General features: G+C 29.9%; 1 protein-coding gene across 1 annotated transcript in view; it reads left to right on the top strand.

Annotated features, from left to right (window-relative positions):
• Positions 1-16,529, top strand: part of LOC126739732 (Krueppel-like factor 6) — a 633,994-nt gene extending 617,465 nt beyond the window's left edge. Inside the window, exon 6 of the mRNA XM_050445530.1 lies at positions 15,206-16,529. Within this exon, the coding sequence (XP_050301487.1) occupies positions 15,206-15,387 (182 nt within the window). The 3' untranslated portion in view covers positions 15,388-16,529. The remainder of the gene's footprint in view (positions 1-15,205) is intronic.
• Positions 16,530-23,455: the final 6,926 nt, after the last annotated feature.

The following is a 23,455-nucleotide window of genomic DNA, read 5'->3' as shown; positions in this document are numbered from 1 at the left end:
CATATTATAGTTTGGGTTCATTAATTAATATTTTTATTTTTTATACCTGAGATGCTCTATATATAAGTTCTTTAGCGTATATATTTGACAGTCATCATGAAGATCGATATTTATTGTGTACCATGGAGCTCCGCTCATAAGAAGTTGGCACTTATTTTGAAACATATGTTCCCTAGGGTTGTTTGTTTTATTTAATATTTTTATGTAAATATTTGAGGCATATAGTAACTAGATAGAATTGTGAAACTTCTTTTAAAATATTAGGAGCGAATATTATTTACATTGTCCGACCAGATAATCAAAGAATAATTTAGTCATAACAGACAGATTAACCCGAGGATAGAGCTGCTTCTAAGTGAACCCAAGGAAATACATAAAATTATCTCTTACTATCACTATCTCTTACTAGCAGCCAAATCTTCATTTACCATTGGAAATCCCATTGGCATATCTTTGTCTCTTGCACTCATGGAGTTCTTATAGGAAGTACTAGAAGGAGTAATTGGACATGCAAGTGCGATACCTCATTAAAAATACTTTTTAAGATAAGAAAATCCAATATGGCGCCCATAAGAAAAAATAAAGTTGAATGATAATCGAAAAAAAACGAAACGTCGGATTATTTTTTTTGCGTCATGTTGTAGGACATAAAAAGTGGCATTGAAAAACTGTTTTCAGTTTTCCGACGTCTCTTTAAATAAAGTCGGTAAAAGGTAAAAACGATTTTGACAATTTTTTATTTTTTTCGGATAACTCCGGATGTATCTGTAATTTTAAAATGTTTTAAACGTCATTTTATTAAGCTCCAAATTGCGCAACTTTGCCTCCATTTAACCGACCCTGTAACTCTTACGGTGTTCGTGAATCCAATGGTCACCCTCGAATTTGGGACCCCCTGTACATTTGCCAATAATGGATTTTTTTTATTCATATAAAAATTGTCATGAGAAAGATGAGGAAGTTCTGTATTTCACCGCTAGCGGGTGCAACTAAAAATTAAATAAAAAAGGTATTTTTTTCCAAAACTTATGAATATATACTATTGCCTGTACATTTATACTATTATATACTACATATATACTATTACCTGTACATTTGCCAATAATGGATTTTTTTTATTCATATAAAAATTGTCATGAGAAAGATGAGGAAGTTCTGTATTTCACCGCTAGCGGGTGCAACTAAAAATTAAATAAAAAAGGTATTTTTTTCCAAAACTTATGAATATATACTATTGCCTGTACATTTATACTATTATATACTACATATATACTATTACCTGTACATTTGCCAATAATGGATTTTTTTTATTCATATAAAAATTGTCATGAGAAAGATGAGGAAGTTCTGTATTTCACCGTTAGCGGGTGCAACTAAAAATTAAATAAAAAAGGTATTTTTTTCCAAACTTATGAATATATACTATAACTATTCTTCTGATACTGTGAGAAATCTAATTTTCAGTGGAATGTTCCAAGATTTTATTTTAAAATTCCGTTTTTAGTTTTATTCTTTCTTTTTCCGTATCATACATACGTATATTTTTTGATAGCCTAGACCGATGCACGCATCTTGGGGTTATTTTTTGGAGTCTTTTTTTGCCTCGTCTGTCCTCTCTCCTTGCGCTCGTCCGTTGTCGCACTGCCGCTGCCTGTCTTAATCTATCTTAGGTTAATTAATTGTATATCTTACTTTGCATTTCTATATAAGAATTTAATTTTTATTTTTGTAAAATTGTTTTTGTAAATTGTAAAGGGCTTTTTCATCCCTTCTTTGCTTGTGCTTACTGGGGAAAACGGCTTTATAATCGAGAGAATAGTCCTTTGTCAATGTAATTTTTTTTCCTTCTAATCTTTATTGACCTATAAAACTGTAAATGTTGACAAATAAACCATTTTGATTGATTGATTAAGAAATCCTAAAAGATTCTTCATCATTTCCGTTTTAGGCGCATTGGCCTACGAACGATAGTAGGAATGGGGGAAGCTGCTCAAACTGTAATCATTTAAATTGGTGTAAATTCTAGCAAGACTAAAACTAGAATTTCTGATAATTCCACTCTTTTTCATTTTACTTCAAAAGTCTAAATTTCACGGTATATTTTTGACATTATATTTAAAAAGTAAATAAAATCTGCAAAAATATTGTGAAACCCGGACTATGATATCTTTGCTCGTTTTAAAGTTATAGCGGATTAAAAGTTTTAACTTTTAATTAGCGGGTTAAAAGTTTTAATAAGCCAAAACTTATGTACCTGCGTACTCACATATCTTGCGTTCGACCTTAATTGTGAAATTAACGTAAAGTACAATTTGATTACTGAATATTTTTTACGAATTTATAGCTACGAATTTATTGCCCTCTAGCGGTGATGCACGAAACTTGAAAATAATTTCCCGAATTTTATCATGGTCACTTTTAGAATAGGAAGAAAATCCCATTGTTGCCAAATGTAAAGGCTCTAAGATACAGCCGCTTACCTCACTTATTTGTCCATTCTGGACATTCATCCTATTTTTAAGCAGCCTTTCCACAATTTTAGAGAGTGAAGGAAGTAGTCTTAAATTAGCAGGAGTCTTTTTTTCTTGTTTTAAAGTGAGAATTACTATAGCTTGCTTAAGTAGAGCCGGAGAGTCACCATTTAAAATAGAGGCATTTATGCATTCAGCTAATGATAACAGATAAATTTGCTATAATTTTTATTAAAATGCCGTCTCCAGGTTACCATCACTTCTTCAGTTCTGATAGGGATAAAGTAAAACTACTCGCCAGACATACCATTAACTCTTATAATTGACGACTTACTCAGTTTTCCTCATTACATCTCTGATTATTCAGGTATGTTACTTTCGCGACTCAAAAATGGTCAAAATACCATACCTGAACAGCCACTTTATAGATAATAATTTGTTTTTATAGAACTTGATATTTACCCAGATACTTTAGAGTCCGATCTCGCAGAGTCTCTCAGCAACAATCATATGGGTTAAATTGATCCTCCATAGTCTATTTCAAATAGGTAGATTATTAGGAATGCAACTTATATAGTTGGCATTGCGAAATTAATTTCTGTGGGTCTGGAAAGTCATATAGATTAAATTGATCTTCTATAGTCTATTTCAAATAGATAGAGAGTAATGAAACTTTACTTAGTTTGGAAAAGAGATACGCAGTGATCCTCCAATAATGTATGCCACTCCCATAGTTTGCATTGCGATTTTTTTTTACGGAGTGCAGGTAATCCCAATGCAACCCGGTTGCCTGGTTTTGGGATTATTTATGAGTTTTTTCTATTGTTTTCCATCGAATAAACACTGAAAATGGTACGACAAAGGCTTGCATGTAGGGGATTATAATATAAATTAAACCAAGTATTATAACTTTAATGAAAGTTTTTTAAAATATAAATAATAATACATAATTAAATTTTAAAAAAGTATATTCTTCGTTATCTGATAAAGAGCTGCCATTACCCTGTAAAATAATAATTAAAGGATCTGCCTGATTAGACATTATCTCCTTCTCTTTAATTATAGGCATGACTGTTTTTTACCAGTTTTTTGGAGTCACTTCCTTAATAGCTTCAAGTAGTATTTTAAGATCTTTAATTTTAAAGGCGGTATTCCGTTTTGCAACTTTTTTTCTAACTGCAGATTTAGTGTCTTTATCAAGGACTCTAGCTGATCCTCCTGTACTATGGTTTGGAGATTCTACTTGTCCTGCTTTTCTTACCTGTAATATTCTATAAATGATAGATTTTCTTATACCAGTCATTCGAGAACATTCCTGTGCAACTTCGTCTTAAGCAAAACCAAAAGAGTCGTGTTTTAAACAATCAGGCCCATTTAAAACAATAATTTATTCATTTATTAACAATGCAAAAGAAGTACGAGTAGTAGATTTATTATTAGAACTTCTTTACGTTGAAGTAATATTTGTACCCTTATGTTTTTTAATTATCAATCGTATTTATTTGTTTAAAGCACGAAAAGACCACTAAAATCTCGGAAATTTCTCTACCTATTTGAAATACAGTATAGTGATTTATAAATAACCGGCCTTTTATTAAGAGAGTTTTGCTACTCTTCAAAATTTTGTTTTGTTTTCGTGATGGGCATTTGTATAACCTAAGCGTTTTTATTTAGTCTTTTCTTGCTCTTGATTCTCATGGGAAATTCATCACGTGTATAGTAGGAGTAGTTTTGCGAATTTTATAATCGTTTTGGATATATTAAATTATTTTGTTTAATTTAAGGCTTGTGGGATGGTTTTTATTGGGCGTTTTTCTATTAATAATTAAATACAAAATTTCCAGTTTTTATTTAATTGATGAGTTGTGGAACTAACTATGGAGTTACTAAAAATTGAAGCATGATTAACAATTTATTTGTTAAATGTATTAAATTTTTTTTTAAGTTCAATTTATTAATATAGTTTTTATGTTAAATACAGAATATTTTTGAACGCCTTAAAACGCCGATCTTAAAAGATTTAATTTTTGTAAATCCCTTATATTATTATAAATTAATTAGAGAATGATAAATAGAAAATTAAATGGATTTCTAAGTTTTAATTCTAATAATCTAGATAAGGTAAAATATTTTTTTTTGAAAATTAACGTTTTGTTTTTATTTTGGATAGTACAAACCTTTAAATTACTTAACTCTTTTTTTTTTAATATCTGTATGATATTCCCTTTATCGCTCAATCAATAAGAAGGTAAAAAAATAAAGAGGCAATTTGCTAATAATACCGAAATTAAATTCAATATGAAAATTACAAATTAAACATTCAAAGCCCGCGTCCTTTGTTATACTTAAGCTGAATAACTTAGCCAATCTGAAAAAGGTCCCTTCGGGCCTGGAGACGTTCTCAAATTTATGATTTATGTATTTTATTTTCTCTTCTGAATTTATTTTACCCGGAAGCCATGTTGTTTTGTTGTTGACCTGTTTCTCATTTCCTATTACAGCTTATTACGTTTCATAAATAAAAATAAAGAAAATAGCCGTCGGCGCCCTTTCAATGTCATTTGCTACCGACAAACCGGGGTTGGATTTTGATTTTTTTTTGGTTTTAGAACAACGAAAGAGTTTTGTTTATTAGTTTTATTTTTCTCACAAATTCACATAAATAAATAGCGAGCGATCTTCCATTTCAAATTTTGGTAAAGAAAATTTCCGAAATAAATGTGTGATATGTTTCTTTTTTTACCTAAAACCCTGGTTATAGTTCAACGGGGACAAGTTACTAGAAAAATTTATAAGCAAAATATAGATAGATCATACAAAATATCTGCTTATAAAACTTGATGAACGCTCGACTTTATACCAAGCAAAACATAAATCGCCTTGAGCTTTATTAAAGTTCAGTTTCATTATACGAGGTACACTGATTAATTGTATTTAGTATTGCAAGTTAATACCCCATGTATGCCTCGGAGGTCAGTTGTTATTATACTAATTTGTTAGCTTAGATATATGTCCTAAACTGCATTCCTAATTTCTTGCTTAGGGCCAAATTTCCAACATAGTTTGCTTGTATCGTCCAGCTGCCTCATCATTATCTTTGGATCCGAAAGCTAATTTTACAAGAAAACACTGGCCGATTTATTCTTCGTTAGCTACAAGTAACTTATTCCTTTGACATTAAAAAGAATTACTTATCCTATCAAAACAAGACACTATTAGAAGACATGTAAGTTTCTACAAACAGATAAGGAATACGAATCGTGAAATAGCTAAATACTCGGGAATTAAGCAATTAACCTACGCAAGCATTATCCAGGACTATTCTTCCAAAAGAGACATACAACTTTAGGTCAACTATGTGTTCCAGATTTCTTGCGTTGGTGCCAAATTTCCAATAAAGGTTCCTTGCATTATCCACCTAGTCCATGGAAGGCTGACCTCTCTAAAATTGGAAATAGCTTAGAATAGATAAACAGAATTGAGTGTTGGTACTTTTAAAAATCCTTGGCTGATGTGTCGTTCACAAGTATTACTAAAAAATTCCATATGGTCCATATAAAACCGTTCTAATATACTTACAATAAAAATGATTAGGTACGGTATTACTACTACTCAACCATTATGGCATTACAATAATAGATATATATTAAACGTTAAGTTAAAAAAAACAGCTTTGTGAGTCTCTTGTACTATCATATCTTAATTACTGTGATTTGGTGTATAGAGTCTCTTTGTTCTTTTAAAAGGTCTTTGGTCTTGAAAAGTAAATTACGAATTCAAAAAATTCAAAATGCTTGAACTTTGAAATTCACTTATACCGAGATACTGAGTGGCTTAGAATGGATTTTCAAAGTCTGTTGCATTTTAGTGTTTTTATAAAAAAAATTATTAATGATGCATCCTCCCCTTTCATCTTTCAAGAAAGACTATATTTCATAGAAAGATTCGCAATTTAAATATTAGACTTGCTGATAGCTTAACAATTCGACTCCACCAGAGTACTATATTTCACAGATCTTTTTTATATTACGTAGTAGTAGTAATTGTATACCACAATAAATCACTAGTAAATCTGTTAAATTTACAAATTATTGTCTTTAAGACAAAATTCAAGAAGTATCTTTTAACGTTGCAATTTAATGAGATTAATTTTTAATTTTTGATTAGTTTATTGATTACTTAGCTTGAATTTAGGTTACCAGTTTGAGAAATGTGTTGATGCAGGCTCAAAAAAAGTTACATATCTATTATATAAAAAAACGACTGAAATTTACCTTTACTTCATTTATTATAAGTTTTAATAGTAAACTTTCTATAGATGAAAGAGACACTCGTGAATTTAAGAAATAGCTACGCAAGTATTATCCAGGCCTATTCTCCGAAATGAAACATAAAATAACTCAGAAATGTTCTCGAAATGTAGTAGTTAAACAACAACCCTTATACACGCCTATTGCCCTAAATGCTGTCTAGAAATTCAGGTCAACTATGTGTTTCTAATTTGTCGGTTAGGTTTCAAACTTCAATCACATCTTGTGAACCGCAAAGCTGACCTTCCTAAGACTGGAAATACATTAGGCTAGTTAAATAGAATACTGAGATGCTGCTCGGAAAACCGGGGCCAAATTATCCTTCATTAATATTACTAAAAGGTTGCATATGGCTCATGTAAAACCATTCTAAAACTCATCTTTGACATTAAAAGTAATTAGGTACTGTCTTACATTAATCAACGCAAGAAACCATTATAAATTTCAATAAATGCAACTTTCTCCAGACAGACGAAGGGTACGAATCGTGAAACAGCTAAATAACTCGAAAATTTCAGCAGTAGTTAAACAAGCATTATCCAGGCCTATTCTCTGAAATGAGACGCACAACTCCGGGTTGACTGTGCGTTACGAAATTCAAGGAAGACGAATCTGTTTTATAATGAAACCGGAACGGCTGAGGAACGGAGCGAAGATTGATGTTGCCACTGTCGGTGTTTTTGGGGTCTAATTCGGAACGCCCGCTTCTAACTTAATACTTCCTATAAACAGTGGCAGCGTTTACGTGCATAAAATTTTAAACGGCTTAACCAAATATGCCAGGGATTACGTGATGAGCTTGCGTACTAACATCGCTTATATTGTCAGTTGTTACCCAATTTATAATATTTAATTGTTTACTACAATGAAGTATCGCGTTTTACTTATAATGCTATACAGGTCTATCTAAATTAATATTATATAGCTCTTCAACTTAGTGGCGTAATACAGCCATATTATTACGAACATTTTTACTGGTTTTCTTTTCTGTTGTTTCCTGTATTTTTAGAAGTTCAAATATTTCTCGTTTGCACCAGGTCACATAAAATAATATTTTTTTCTAACTCATAACGCGAAACAAATAGCGAACTAATAAAACACTACACAACGCATTGTAATGACGTTTACATCATTTACCAATCTACTAATTTGATCATATCAATATTATTGGAGAGGATCTAAAAATCTTGAGAATACGGGACTAAAAGGAGGTTGTGTTGGACAGAGATAGCTGGAGTCATAGATGCAGCTAAAATCTACGAGGCGTTATGAAGAAGAAGAAGAAGGTGATTGGAAAAATTAACGAGCAAAGTTTGTTCCTGCCATGAAGTTCGTTCTTCGTTTCTGGTGGTAATATCAAACTTTATTTTTTGGTGTTACAAATACAAACACGTAGATCCCTTGTCTACTGCCTACGCTAATTTTATTAGACTATCTTCAGACTTGAGCAATCGCTTCCCTAGATTTTTCTCCTGAGTACTTCAGAGTTTATATATTTTATTAACAGTACGCCTTGTCGTCTAAGGAGGTCTAGTTTTTTTACTGATACATGTAATGACGTCTGACTTTAAGAAACCAACAATATACTGGTGTAGGCCAAAAGTTGTTTAGCGTGTCGATTCGTTGGTTTTGAGGTGCGTCTAAATATTTGTATGTCTGTCCTAGCAAAATTATTATTATTATCAGATTTCATGCCAAACGGCAATCGCACTTCCCCTTGGGGAAGGAGGGATCTTTGATTTATCCCACATATCTCAGATATCAGAAGGATGAAGCTCTGGTGGAGTCCTTTCCATGTTATGGGACTCTGTTTTTTAACTTTATTTACAAAAATAAACTTAGACTATAAGTACATGATGTGTTTTTTAAACTAGTTGATGTAATCTACGTTTTCAATGAACTTTCTGACGATTCGAGATGTGGATAATAGCGTCAACTCCTGCATCAGCTTATAGATGTTTTTCCTTAAGGTTGAGCAGTTTTATGTTTTCGATCAGGCACTTTGATATTACTCCTGTTGTTGACACAATAATTGGAACTGTACGCACTTCTCTCATTTCCCATTGTCTTCGTATCTGGTGTTCGAGATCCCTGTACATAACAATCTTTCTCTTAGGTTGTTATTATTGGAATTATTATTATTATTATTATTATTAATAATATTATTATTATTATTATTATTATTATTATTATTATTATAATTTTGGGTTGGGTTGGTAATGGTGCTTGGTCTGATAAACTAAAAATATCCTGCCGGTGGGTTGCCAATCAGTAACAGATGTATAGTTTCGGCATGTTACACACTCTTCTTGAAAATCTGAAGATGAACATGTTAGGTTGTGAAACCTTGACAAGATTGTACTTTATAAGAATTCTTATTGTATACAATTTTTTATACTGCAACGTCAGTTCTTTACGTTAACTAGTACCCTAATTGGTGAATTTTAATATTTGAAACAAACCTGCTTTAAAATGCAACCTGTTGACGCCATAATCACCGACACAGAGGCTTAACGCAAACTGTCCGCTGTCCGCTGGGTTCTGAAACTCTAATTGTCTAATCTTGTTAATCGGATGAAGCTTACAGAGAAACGCCGTGTGCCGGCTGACAGGACGATGCAATGACGTCGACATTTTATAAATATTACATTCGCACCGTCTCTCATTACCTGGTCTTCGCGTAAAACCTGGGAAAATTCGACAAATTGACTCGAGGATCCAAATTAAAAGTCAATGTTTGCCATTTGGATTTTAATTTTGCAAAAATCCCTGTTGAATTAAATTGGTTTATTGCGTCACGGTTTGTTTGATCGTTAAAAACAAACAGGGATTATGGGATGTACGTAATTGCTTGGAATACCTTTAGTTGCCAAGCGTTGTTTGCTTTAATTTTATTAGAATGCTAAGGTGTATTTATTTGTAAGAGTAGATAATTTATTAATATGCTTTTTTGTTCCATGCTTGGTTTATTAATTAAAAAAATTAATTTTTTTAAAAATTATTAGAAGTGATTTATTTATTTTTAAATACAACTATGGGGGAATGAATCGTTTTCCAAGAATCTTAAAACTGTTTCATGACAATTTTTCCTAGAGAGTATTAAATTATATTTATGAATTTTAGGTTAAGTATAAATAAAAAGTATGAAATAAGTTCAGTGGTTAGATTTTGATTTTTCCATATTTATTTAGCTTTATATTTAATAATAATACCTGCTATTTACCTTATAATTTATCATTAAAGTCAATAAAAAATTGACTTTTAAAGTTGCAAGGATATTATGTGTTCTATCAACAAAGAAAAATAAAAATGACATTAAATTTCAAAAGATAACTTATTACTTCAGTATTACTTCAAATACCGTAAAAAATATCTCAAGAAATTACTAACAAAGAAAAAATAACAAGTGGCTTTAAATAACACGATGAGACCTAAAATGACGTGCACACAAGAATTATTGCGGGAATAAAGAAATAAAAAAATATTTGAAAAAAAACTGAAACGCCAAAGAGGTTACAAAAAAATATCTTTAGATACCAGGAAGAAAATTGTAATTGTTTCAAATTTTGGAATAAAATTAAAAATACCTCAAAGAAGGACTTTAAAAAGCCAAGTACTCAAATTTATATACGTCAGTCATTTTGTGTTTCTTTTGCTGTTAACCTCAAATGTGAACAGAAAAAAATTGTAATTGATAAATAATATCTCGATAATGGCGATGATTATTGCACGAGCTGTTAATGTAAGCTGTTAAGTGTAGAATGTAATAGGCAATATTTTAGTCATTAATAATTTAGTTATGTATCGACTTTTTTCGGTTTAGATTTTATTAATATTTCATTTATTTCGGTAATTTAGAATACGCATCGTGTTTACCTAATTAATGTGTTTACATATGAAAAATAATAGTTTACTTACATATTAAATACAACTTGCGCGAAATACTTCAAATTACCACAATAAAAATAACGTACAGATTAAATTCATATATAATAGATGAGATTCTATAGTATTTAAAATTTTAAACCAATCACTAGATTGACCAGAAAAATTACAACAAAAAATTTAATTTACGATGAACAGTTCAGTTACAGTGTTAGATAAAATAATCATCTATATAAAATTTAACACTGAAAATACTTCTAAATAAAATACTATAGAATAAGAATAAAGTCAAATATTAAATTAAAGGAAATTGGCTTTAACTGCCACGAAGATAGTTAAAATTACTTTAAACTACAGAAATAAATATTTGATTTAAGTTCCACAAAGAACATTTAGGTCACTTTAAAGAAACTTGGGAATAGCTTTGATTATCGAAAAAAAAAACTTAAAATAAAACTGCTTGAAATTAAATTTAAAATATCTTGAAATGACTGGAATATAATTTATTTTACTGTTGACTTCAAATGCCTGGAATAAAAGTTGCGTCAAATATCAACTTAATGAAAAAATGCTTTCAACTGCTACGAAGATAATTAAAATTATAATAGTAAAAAATATTAAAATCACTGCAAACGTTTATAAACAAAAAAAAAATTAAAGTAGCTTCAGATACGAGGAAAAAATTTGAAAATATGTAGCATGAATTATCGTAAAAAAAATTAAAATGAAACTGCTTAGAATAAAATTCAAAATAACTTTAAATGACCTGAATATATAAGTTTTTTAACTGATTGACGTTAAATATCATTAATAAAGAAGAAACAAAAATAGCTTTTAATATCGATAATAAAACCTGAATAACGAGAATAAAACTACTATTAAATTCAAGATAGCTTTAAATGACGGGAATATATAGATAATATTTAGAATATTAGCTTTTGAAAATTTTAACAATAACTGTCAAATACTAAGGAGAATTTAAAAATAACTCCGGATATCTGAAATTTTGATTTTTTTGTGTCAAAAGCAAAGTAAAATAAAAAATATCTAGAGGAAACTTAAAATGACTTCAAACGTCGGAAATATCTAAGAAACGGCTTTAAAAACTTCTTTTTTTTCTCAAAAACTTTAAAAACTATGTCATGACCGAAGAAGAAATAAAAATAAAAAGGATCTAAGAATTCCTTGCCTAAATATAAAAAAAAATTAAATACTTAATCTTAAAATGACAAACGCCGGGACAATTATAGAAAATTTATTTTATAAAATCTGGAAAAATATCTATACCTGAAAAATCTTCTAAAAATACTTGAACTCAAAAATTATCAAAAAAATAAGAATATTAAAAGCCACAAATTAAGTCAAACATTCAATTTAAAATTAAAAATAAATAGTGATGTTCAGGAATAATTTTTAAGTAGTAATTAATTTATGAATATTAGAATTATTGCAGCTTAAAATGACTTCAAACTCCTGGAATAGAATTGAACATTACTCCAGATATCTGAAATTCATACGTATTTTTAACCATTTGCTTAAAACGTCAACAAATCAAAAAAAAAATATACAAACTTAAAATGCTGAAATATACAGTGCTTTCATTTCAAAACGATCCACCCTTAATAACTTTCTTAAGGCATTTAGAAAACAGGCGATTTATTGTTAAAACTGTCAGTTTGACGCGTGCAATTTTTCAATTTTAGTTAAAACAGTGAGTTAATAAAATGGTGTATACGCTAGCCGAAAGAATAGAATTAATTTTCCTTTATGGAGCTCAAGATCGGTGTGCTCGCAGAACCGCGAGAGCACTTAATGAAAGGTATCAAGATAAAAACGTGAGCCATAAATACGTTTTAGAATTGATACAAATATTTGAAGAGACGGGATCGATTTGCAATAAGAAAAAATATGAAAATAGAGTTATCGATAAAGCATGCCAAGTTGAAGTACTAGGATTGAAGTACAATTTGCTATAGATCCAACTTTGTCTATACCAAAGGCCGCAAAACTAACAAATATTTCCACTGGTTCCGTACATAAAGCTTAAAAAAAATAAGTTCTTTCCTTATAAAATTCATATTTTTCATGAACTCGGAGAAGATGATTTTGATAGGAGAATTCAATTTTGTGAAGTAATGTGCCAGCGAATTGACGACGATCCCCATTTATTGAAGAACGTTTGCTTCATTGACGAATCGACCTTTTTTTTAAATGGCCTGGTGAACAGACATAACTGTAGATACTCGGATAATGAAAATCCGCATGTTTTTCGGAAAGGCCATACCCAATATCCCCAAAAAATTAATGTTTGGGCAGGAATTTATGGGAATGAAATAATCGGGCCATTTTTTTTGGAAGAAAATTTGACTGGCGAAATTTATTGAAACCTTTTAGAAAATGCAATATACCCTTCCATCATCCAATCTATGGAAAATCAAGTAGATCAACATGGTGCTATAATATTGAATGAAAATAATATACATTTTCAGCAGGATGGAGCTCCCGCGCACTACACTTTGGTAGTTCGAGAGTGGCTTGATGAAAATTTTTGAGAAAAGTGGATTGGCAGACGTGGTGCAATCGAATGGCCTGCGTGGTCTCCGGACCTAACGCCACTAGACTTTTTTCTTTGGGGCTACTTAAAAAGCAAAGTTTATAAAACCCCACCTAAGAGTATTGAGAATTTAAAAAATAGAATATTTCAAGAATGCAGAGAAATTAGCGGGTAGACCCTTGCCAATGTTCGTAAGGAGTTTAAAAATAGGCTTTTTTATTGTCTTGCTAATAACGGCGCGCATTTTGAACATTTAATCAAATAAATTTATTAAACTAATTAAATTTGTTTTTCTACCTTACCGATTTACACTTTAATTGCTTCTTGGTCAATCAATTTTATTTTTTTTACAACCATTGATAGCATAATGAATGCCCTTTAAAATAATGTGTCACGCCATGGGGTAGCCATTTGACATATCAAAGTTTAGCGTAAATAAAATATTCATTATTTCTAGACATTTTCCCTAACTATTTGCTTACACATTTACCGATTTCATTTTTTTGGTACCGTTGAATAAAGAATTTTACGCTCTTTACTATGATGTATCACACGATGGGGGTTCCCATTTGACATATTAAAGTGAGGTTAGCTGGAGGTGTGGAGGTGATTTTCAGTAAATGCATAATTAAATATCCCCCTGTATATCTAATTTGACGTGTTTTTTTTTTTTTTTTATTTTTTTTTTTAAGAAAGTTATTAAGGGTGGATCGTTTTGAAATGAAAGCACTATATAAGAAACGACTTTGAAAGTTTAAGACCACAAATGTTTTCCAACCATAAAGAAGAATTAAAAAATTAATTCAAAAACTAGAGCAATTTGACTTTAAATTTTTAAATTCAAGCATATAAAATAATAAAAAAAGACGATAAAAAACCAAGGACGCAGAAGTGTCCCAACGATAATGAAGAAATAAAAAATTACTTTAACTGCCACAAAGACAGTTAAAATGACTAGAAAGAAAAAAATATTTAATTTAAATACCAGAAATAATATTAAAATAACTTCAGTTAACATTACTGAAGAAGAAATGAAAACAGCATTAGATTCTAGGAAAGAACTTGAAATAAAACTGCTTGGAATAAAATTCAAAAGAATTTCAAATGACTGGAAATGATAAGTATTCTTAACTATTGACTTCAAATGTCAACAAAAAAAAGAAATAAAAAATAACTTCAATAAATGTGGAGAAACCTTAACTGATTTCAAAAGCCTGGAATAAAATTAAAATCGACATTAAATAGCAACTTAATTAAAAATGCCTTTAACTGCTACAAAGACAGTTTAAATGACTTTAAACTCCAGAAATAAATAATGTATGTAATTACCAGAAGAAATAATAAAATCATCTCTATTAAAGAAGAAATAAAAACAGGTTTAAACATCCTAAATAAACTTGAAGATAGCTTTGGATATCGAAACAAATATAAATACTTTAGAAATTTAAAATAACGTAAATTAGCCAGAATATTTACGTCTTCTTAATCGCTAGCTTCATATGTTAACAGAAAAGAATTAATAAAAATTGGCTCTAGATAAAAAGAAGTTAAACTGACTCCAAATGCTTGAAATAGAAACGAAAATGACAAGAGTATTTCAATAATAAAAAAATATTAAAAAATAATTAAGGAAGAAATTTTCAAAAAATATTAGAAACGAATTTAAAATTAAATAAAAGGAATAAAAGAATGAGTTAAAATCCCTAGTCCTAATTTTGCATAATTTATTCTTTTCTTGGTTGAATATTTTAGTTGACTTCTTAACATTTTTAAAAAATTAACATAGGACGTAGTCCAAAAAAGTTGATTTGGTGATCTTAACTCCTCTATTAAAGCTTTCGCTGTTAAGATTAAAAAAAAAATTTCGTCAACATTATTTTCAGGATCGATCGTTTATACATTCTTACGATAAGACCCTAATAAACACATTTAATGTAAGCTCCCTTGTAAGCATTACTCTTATTTAGATTTGTGTTTTGTTTCAGGTGAAAAACCTTACAAATGCTCCTGGGAGGGTTGCGAGTGGCGTTTTGCAAGAAGCGACGAACTCACGCGACATTATCGCAAACACACTGGAGCGAAACCGTTTAAGTGTCGCCACTGTGAACGATGCTTTAGCCGATCAGATCATTTGGCGCTACATATGAAACGTCACGCTTCAGGATGACCGACTTAAGAATAATTAAAAAAAAAAAACACCAACCCAGGGCGGTCTTTTAATTGTTAAAGTAAATAAATATTTCGTTTTTGTATACATAATATTAAAAAAAAAAGTGCCAAGCTTAGCGGGCGCTAATTTTATAACTTATTTTCGGTTTAAGCGATTAAAAGGCTGCCAGATTAATTCAAACATTCAAAATGGTGAGAAATGGGTAAAGGGCGGTCGAAGAACCGCCTTCACTGCCAGTTACCGCAAATAGAGTGTACATATACAAAAAAAAAGTAAGTTAAGAGATATTTGTAACATTGTACGGGTCAGGTTGGACAAAGACGAACTTTATTTATGAATGAAGTTTTCAACCTAGCACGCACTATTTTTCTGTCTTCTAGTAAACGATAGGGAAAATATTAGGATAAACCGTAGTCGAGCTAAAGAATGGTTTCTCTAAGTATCTGGACTGTTAAAAGTTGAATCAAATTCGGTCAGTAGTAATCAATAGTTCAAAATATTTATTAAAAAAAATTGTTGACACCTAGATCCCTAGAGAAGGTATTGTTAACTTAGTCTAGCTCTAAATGATGTTCAAACCTGTGATTCATAACGTGATTTAGCAAAAAAATTGCTGAATTTATTAAATTAGCAACTTTTTTGCTATATCAAAACCAGGCCTTCCGGGACGTGTAAATATAGTCCGGACCTGGCCAAACACGCAAAAAAAAACAAATACACTTACAGGGCGTTTTGTTAAGAAATTTTACGTGTTTTTAGTTGTTAAGTAATTATTCATATGTCGTAACTGTGTCGTAAAATGAACTGGGCGGTTGTCGGCTTTAAACGAAAAGGCTGCGGAAGGGAAATATTGTGTGCGAATATAAAAATGTGTAATGTGTTGTTGCAATATAGGTTAGGGATTAAAAACAGTTTTGGGTCTCTGGTCCCGTCGCATAAATAGATTTATGACTTGGTTATTAAAGTATGCGGAAATAAAAAATGATTAGCAAATAGTATGGTCTTATCTTAATTTCTTAAAACTTTATCAATTATATATGGCCATTTATGATTTGGCCTTTTTTTCGTTTTGATTTAAGAAAGAAATCCTCTGATTTATCCTTTTTTAGTAGAAAATATGATATATCTATATTTTTTTTTAACAAAGTGGTAATTTTGTAAATTCGCATTTTTTTAAGTAAATTAACCGTAGGGCCTAAATATTAAATTCATCAAAATGATAAAAAAAATATTTTTAAAGATATCTTGGAACTTGGAACTATTTAAAATCGTATGTGAATTATATATTATTTAAGAATTATTATTTATTAATTCTGAAATTACAGGAAGAATTTAATTGAATATGCATACATAATGTGTCTATTATAAAATTAAACAATAAATTTATTTCAATCAATTTTTATTCGGCGCCATGTGGCGTAGGAAATAGTTTGTTTGAGAATGGCTCGGGAATATTTTTGTTTTTCGAAATAATATGACACAAAATATTGACGTTTTTAAATGATACGTTTATTTTTTCAATTGGCAGTAATTTAACATGTAAAATTATTATTTATAATTATAAAATAAACAAACTAATTTTAAAAACAAAATACTTCAAAATGAAAAGATTATTTTATATTTTTAAAAACATGTTTTTGGAAAAAACAGTCCATACAAATAAAAATATTTTTGTCACAACCGAGACATACGTAGGAAACTCTTTTGGTATTTTTTACAGCATAATTACGCCCCTGTTCTTGTGAGTTTTTTTCGTTGCAATATCTGCACCTGCCTCTTTTTAGCTTTTTCTCGTTATCTGTCTTTTCGGAAACTTTGTGCTCTTTTGAGGGATTCATTGAGATTGGCGGTACTGCCATTTCCAAAAGTTGCATGGCAAGATTTTCGTTGAAAGTCGTTATTAAAATTTTTTTCTCGTTAATTTTATTGTACAGATTTAAGGCATTTACGACTGAGGTACCTGTGATAAATTCAAAGGCCAATTTTCTGTACCATTTAATTGACTTTCTAAGAGAATTTGAATAAGCTGACATTTGGTCTGACATATCAACAAATGATTTGGCCTTATTATAGTCGATTATTGCAGAAGGTTTGAGCCTAGGACCCTCTCTATGGTGTACTTCCTTTAGTTCATCTGTATGTTTTGTGGATAAGAAGAGCACGTCCCTCTTGTCATGCCACTTCATAACAACAACTTTATTTTTATTTTGTTTTGCAACAATTTCCCCTTTTTTTATTTTGCATCGACTACAGACTTTGGTAAGTTTCTTCTGTTTTTACGAATCGTTCCAACTAGATGAGTTGATGTATTTTGCAAGTTTTCCGCAAGAGGAATAGAGGTGTACCAATTGTCTGCAAAAAGGGTCCGGCCACTATCAAGCAATGGTTGCAACATTTCCATAACAACAGATTCCGCAACCGATTGTCCATTTATTTTCTCTTTACCACAATATACTTTCAGGCTGTAAGTAAATCCTCCATTTAGACATACTTTATAAACTTTAATACCGAACTTATGTCGTTTTCCTTTTATATACTGTCGAAAGGATAATTTACCTCGGAAAGATATCATGGTTTCATCGATGCAAAGAGACTCTTCTGGAATAATGCAGAAAGAAGCATTCTTGTTCAGCATATCAACAAGGCATTGAATTTTATGAAGCCGGTCATTGGGAGGACAATCTTCATTATTTGCCAAATGAAACATACGTAAAATCAGCTCAAATCTATTCCGCGGCAAATATTTTGATATTTCGTTTTTATATAATGGATGTTTGCGCCAATAATCTTTTAGTAATGGTTTTTTATCCAATCCCATCCAAATTAAAATAGCAATAAATGTTCGTATTTCGTTATAATTAGTATCCACCCATACATTTAGGCAAGAATATTGGCCAATATTTTCATTCATTATGGCAAGAATAATTTGCTGTTCCGCGTATCTATTTGTTTCGACAACGATCTTATTAATAACATCGTCGGATACAAGTAATTCAAAAAAATGAAGTTCATCCTTACCGCGCATTTTGGGTCTGCAAGGCTAGTGAAATTCCAATATTCATTGGTAGAGTGAATGTCGAAAAATTTCCTGAAGCTGGTCTCCACTCCGGTCTTTCATCATTGCCTGAAGAATCTATGTCTATATCTAACCAAGCAGATGTTGAAGGCTCGGAAGTATTTAAAAAAATGGAGGGTAGTGTATAAGAAGATAATCTTTACTAGGAAGAGAAAATATGAATTTTAGACGTTAAATTTGATATACATAAGTATTCCACTTAGTTTCGTACGCGAGTTAGTATATTGAAACTTTTTACAACACTGTTTTTTTCTAATAACATTTTAGAAAATAAACTATGTATAAAAAATGGAATTACCAAACCTCCTACGTACCTAACTGACGTACATACTTCATCTTTTTCTTTTTAGGGCGGTCTTCTTCAGAACTGCTTGAAGATATCTCGCCGGCCAAATATGTCGGATCCAAATCAGAATCTGAGATATTTTGAAAACTCGTCACTCATGTCGAGGTCTCTATAAATCTCTATTTCTTCTGCTGCAGCCTCCACTGCTTGTTACATATCAGTATCAGAAATAATTCTTTTCTTTGCCGCCATTGCTCCTCCAAATTATAGCCCACAAAACAACATGTTTTTACACCGATTTTTATAAAAAGAATGACTGAAGAAGGCAACAAACATAAAATGCACGTGGTATTTGCGCTTCTAGTGAAAACCGTATACAACTGCTGCTATCTCTCCAGGCGAATTAACATTGACCTTGTACGTGTCCAGATAAGGTACACATGACACACGACATCAAAAAATAAAACCTATACAATCAGGTGCCATGTGTACCATATTTGGACACAGCTTTTTTAAACTAAAAAAAGCAAAAATTACATAAATTTTTACACATGTGTTCGTTTTGATGCATACAGACACTGTTTTTAATAAAAAAGTTACGTGGCCCGTATGACCCGGTAATTTTTTTTCTAATTGGAACTGGCAGTTAACGTGTTAAGGTACGCTAACTTCTTTTTCTTTTTAAAATATGAAAGGGTTTTTCTAGCTTATAATTAGATTTTTCATATTTGTTTACAATATCCTTTAAAATATTTTTAAGTTTTGGAATTATTAACAACGAGAGAGTTTATTTTTTAATAACAAAATTGTTACTTTTTCGAAAACTCGATCGTATTAGGTTGGTTTTTCAATTTTTCGACAAAAAACAGTTTCTTCCCAAAAAATAGCTACTATAATATTGCAGAAAGAAACTTAAATTAACTCATAACTCTTTTTTTTATAAAATACTTAATTATTTAAAATGCATTCATGCATCAACCTGAACATAAAGCTAAAAGTTTATTAGCAGATAACATAATAAAAATAACAATTTGCCTATTTTTTTTTGTAATTACATACCTTTTTTTAAAGATAAAATTATAAAGAGTAATATTTTAAGGAAAAAAGAACGAAATAATGTTAAGATTATCCAAATTCTTCTTTTTTTCTCTATAGCGAAATATTTTTTCATTTACGTATTTATATGTTTGTTCATAAAAAAAGAAAACCTACAAAATCATAATATTTTGTTTATTTTTTCCAGAATGAGATTTTTTAATCAACATTTTCTCAAAATAAATTAAATTTATTTTTTCGTGAAATTTACTTTAAAAAGATATTAGCAAAACTAAAAATTTAACTTATGCAATTTTTAATTAAACCAAAAAAACTGTCCTATTTAAAGTACGCCATGCATAATAAACTAATTACAAAATGTTAAGTTTTTATTTAGTTTATTTAGTTCATATTAATTCATGTTCTTTTATCACTCGGTATTTTTTCTTTAGTTAAATTTAATGCATTTGGTTGACTCACCTTGTTAAGGAAGTATTTCATTTGTTTAAATAATTTAATTTTTTTTTCTTGAATTTCAACTCCTCGTTTTGAGGCCTTAAACAGTGCGCGATTCATTCGAGCTCTAATCGTCAAACAGTTTAGAGTTGCGACTCAACACCGAAAAATCGCTAGCGTAAAAGTGTAGACAATTCGTAAATCTCGGCCACCGATAATAAAAGGTAAGGTCTCACAACAGCGTTTTCCAAGTTTTTAGTTAATCTCATTAAGTGTTTACAGTCCACTAAATTACCTTTTTTTTTTCTTTTTTTTCATCGTGAGTTAACTAACTTTTTAATTTTATTTTTTATTTGAACTCAGCGCAATTAATCAACAATAATAAATTTTAAAAAATATTTGGAATGCTATATGATAAAACAAAATGTATGCTATGAGCCCACGTTATACATAATACATACAAAATTAGACTTTTTTTATAATAAGAAAATTTTCTCTCAGTCTGAGAATTCGCAAATAAATAATTCAATTTATTAAATCTCGAGTCGACAGGTAATGTTGCTGGCTTTTTTTCCTTTTTAGACTTTAATCCATATGAATGAAGTAGCGCTAGTGCTAGTATCGAAGAGCAAACTGGATTTTTGGAATGAATGAATCTCATTAGTAACCAAGCTTTCACTAAAGAAACATCAAATAAAAAGGCAACAATTGGCCACTACTATTTTCTTTGTCGGATTCTCGTTCTATAATTTGCTACTATATTATCCAATTTATCGACGACACCCATAAATAATACAAACAGAACATTCCTACGAATCTAGTTGTATTTTATTCTAGCTTAAGCAATACTTATTTTAGAGTCAGCCTATAGTATGGTTGTGTAGTTTTACAAGCAGAAGTCTCAAATTTGGAAGCCACTGACGCTACTTTGTTATCCTTTCAATGAACGACTACAAGATCTTTAAATAAAACAAGATGTGATTTCTTCATCAGCTCTATTACGCTCATCTTCATCAAGGTTGGCTAACAAGTCATGAAGAGACAATCTGAATAAAAAGCACATTACTTCGGCTGTTTGAAATATCTGACCCTAATGTATACCGTCCTCTATAGGCAGCAACAAAGTGCAGGGCCGTATTACCAAAAGCCAAAATAAATAAATAAACCATTTAACTGTGGAATTGAGTTTGAGTAATTACATTTAAAAAACCTATAAAATATATCGTAGTTACGGCCGGTATTCCAAAACCAGTATCCACATTTAAATTTAAATAAAAAGAAAATAATTAAAATAAGTAAATTCTAACTACACCGTACAAAATGTTGTTAAAATTAAAATATAGATACAATCTGCTTTATATTAAAGTAACCGAATAAAAACAAAATAAAATAAGATAATTTTAATATTTTCAAAATAAAAAAAATTATTATCTGCTTTAATTAAAACTAGCAGGATTTCAATCTGTTGAAGCCGCATCAAATTTAATTAAACAATAATCATAAACATAATTTTTATTATATAATTTAATTTTAAAGACTCAACTACCTATTTTATAAATTAAATTGCCTCAATTAACTTTACAACGTATAAAAAAACTGTAATTTTCAAATCCGTATCTAAAATTCGTTCGGTAATTTAGTTCACCTATTAATTTTAATGTATTAATTAGGCACGATGCACAATATAATATTTTGGTACATATGTAATTGAATGAGGTTTTTAGGTTTGTCATATTTATTTCAAACCCAAATTAAAATTAACTATACTAGAAGTGATAAACGAGCAATTTATCTTTTATTGATTAAATTTATCGTTAATATTTTTTGTTAGTTATAAAATCATTTAAACAGTTTTTTTTTTCTAAATATTCATCATGGCTGTTGAAACGCACCATAGATTTATATTCCGTGTACTTTTATGGAACTGATATAGTTTAAGAAATTTTTTGAACCGTAGTAAATGTCTTTATTAACCGTGAATATTTATAATGATAAATAAATACTATCGAGATCCTTTTATAGGGAATGAAATTCCCTTGAGCTAAAAATAAATCTAGGTCAAGTTATACCAATAAGATCAAATCAAATATAGGAAAGCGTTAAACTAAATATATATGTTAAATAAATAAATATTCTGATAGGCATGATATTGAGTAGAGAAAAAATTTAAGTGAAATCCATGTTTGGAGGATCAAGGGCATTAACTCTGAGTTTGTGTACAAATTATTCCTTCATTCCTATCATTTGATCTATTAGTCTTATTATACATAGTCCCAATCTGGGAGTAAAAAATAATAATATATTATACTTTCTATATATATTATAACATATAATATATATATTATAATTTCCTTTTAAAATATTAAAATTTATTCTTCACTTTCTTCTTCTTTTTAATATATTTTATTTTATTTGTATAATTTTTCATTGTCCAGATCTTTCTTTATTTTTGACCTTCAAATAGTTTACCTCCCCAAACCAACCCTCCATCTTCCATCTAGGGAAAATGAAGAAATTGATTTTGAAAGTCACAGTATTATCACGTCAACATAGTTCAGACATACTAAGAGAGACTAATTACTTGTATTAAGCTCTAGGAGCCTAAGTGTATTTCAGGACTTTTGTAGAACATGAAGTGCCTAAAATAGCACTTAAGAGTGCTCATAGTATAACAAGCAAAACAGGATTTACGTCAGCTGACCAAGATGAAGTATTCTTTCCAGAACTAAAAAAATAAGCTGGGTTGTGGCTATAGGAAAACCCATTTATTGGTTGGATAAAATAACTTCAACTGCCTGGCATATACATGGTAATAAAGAAATGTTGAATCTGGAACAAATTAAAACTAACCTTAAGAGTGAGTATCAACTGCTTGGTAAAATAATAAAGAAAAATATTTACACAACGAAAATCAGAAGCCAGAAGAGTAAAATTTAAAAGAAATATGAAAATGTAGAAGTAAATGTGATTTGTTCTTTCTTTTTCACCTTTCACAATTTATTAATTTATTTCATATTATTATGTATTATTTTCCATCCTATTTTAATAAGCTTTTTTTGGGTAGAATCGTCATTTTTCAATTTATGTTAGTTAAATGCCTTATGGTAACAGCAAGTTTTCGAAAGTCAGGTCTGAGGAAAAATTCAGTAATATGATTTAAGGGCATTAAAGATCATCTCGCTCTTTGTGTTCTTACGTTTAAGATCTGCCAT

The sequence above is a fragment of the Anthonomus grandis genome, chromosome 8 (assembly GCF_022605725.1).
Source record: "Anthonomus grandis grandis chromosome 8, icAntGran1.3, whole genome shotgun sequence".
NCBI classification, from domain to species: domain Eukaryota; kingdom Metazoa; phylum Arthropoda; class Insecta; order Coleoptera; family Curculionidae; genus Anthonomus; species Anthonomus grandis.
The sequence above is the reverse complement of the archived record's forward strand: the minus strand, read 5'-3'. Positions and strand labels throughout refer to the sequence as shown.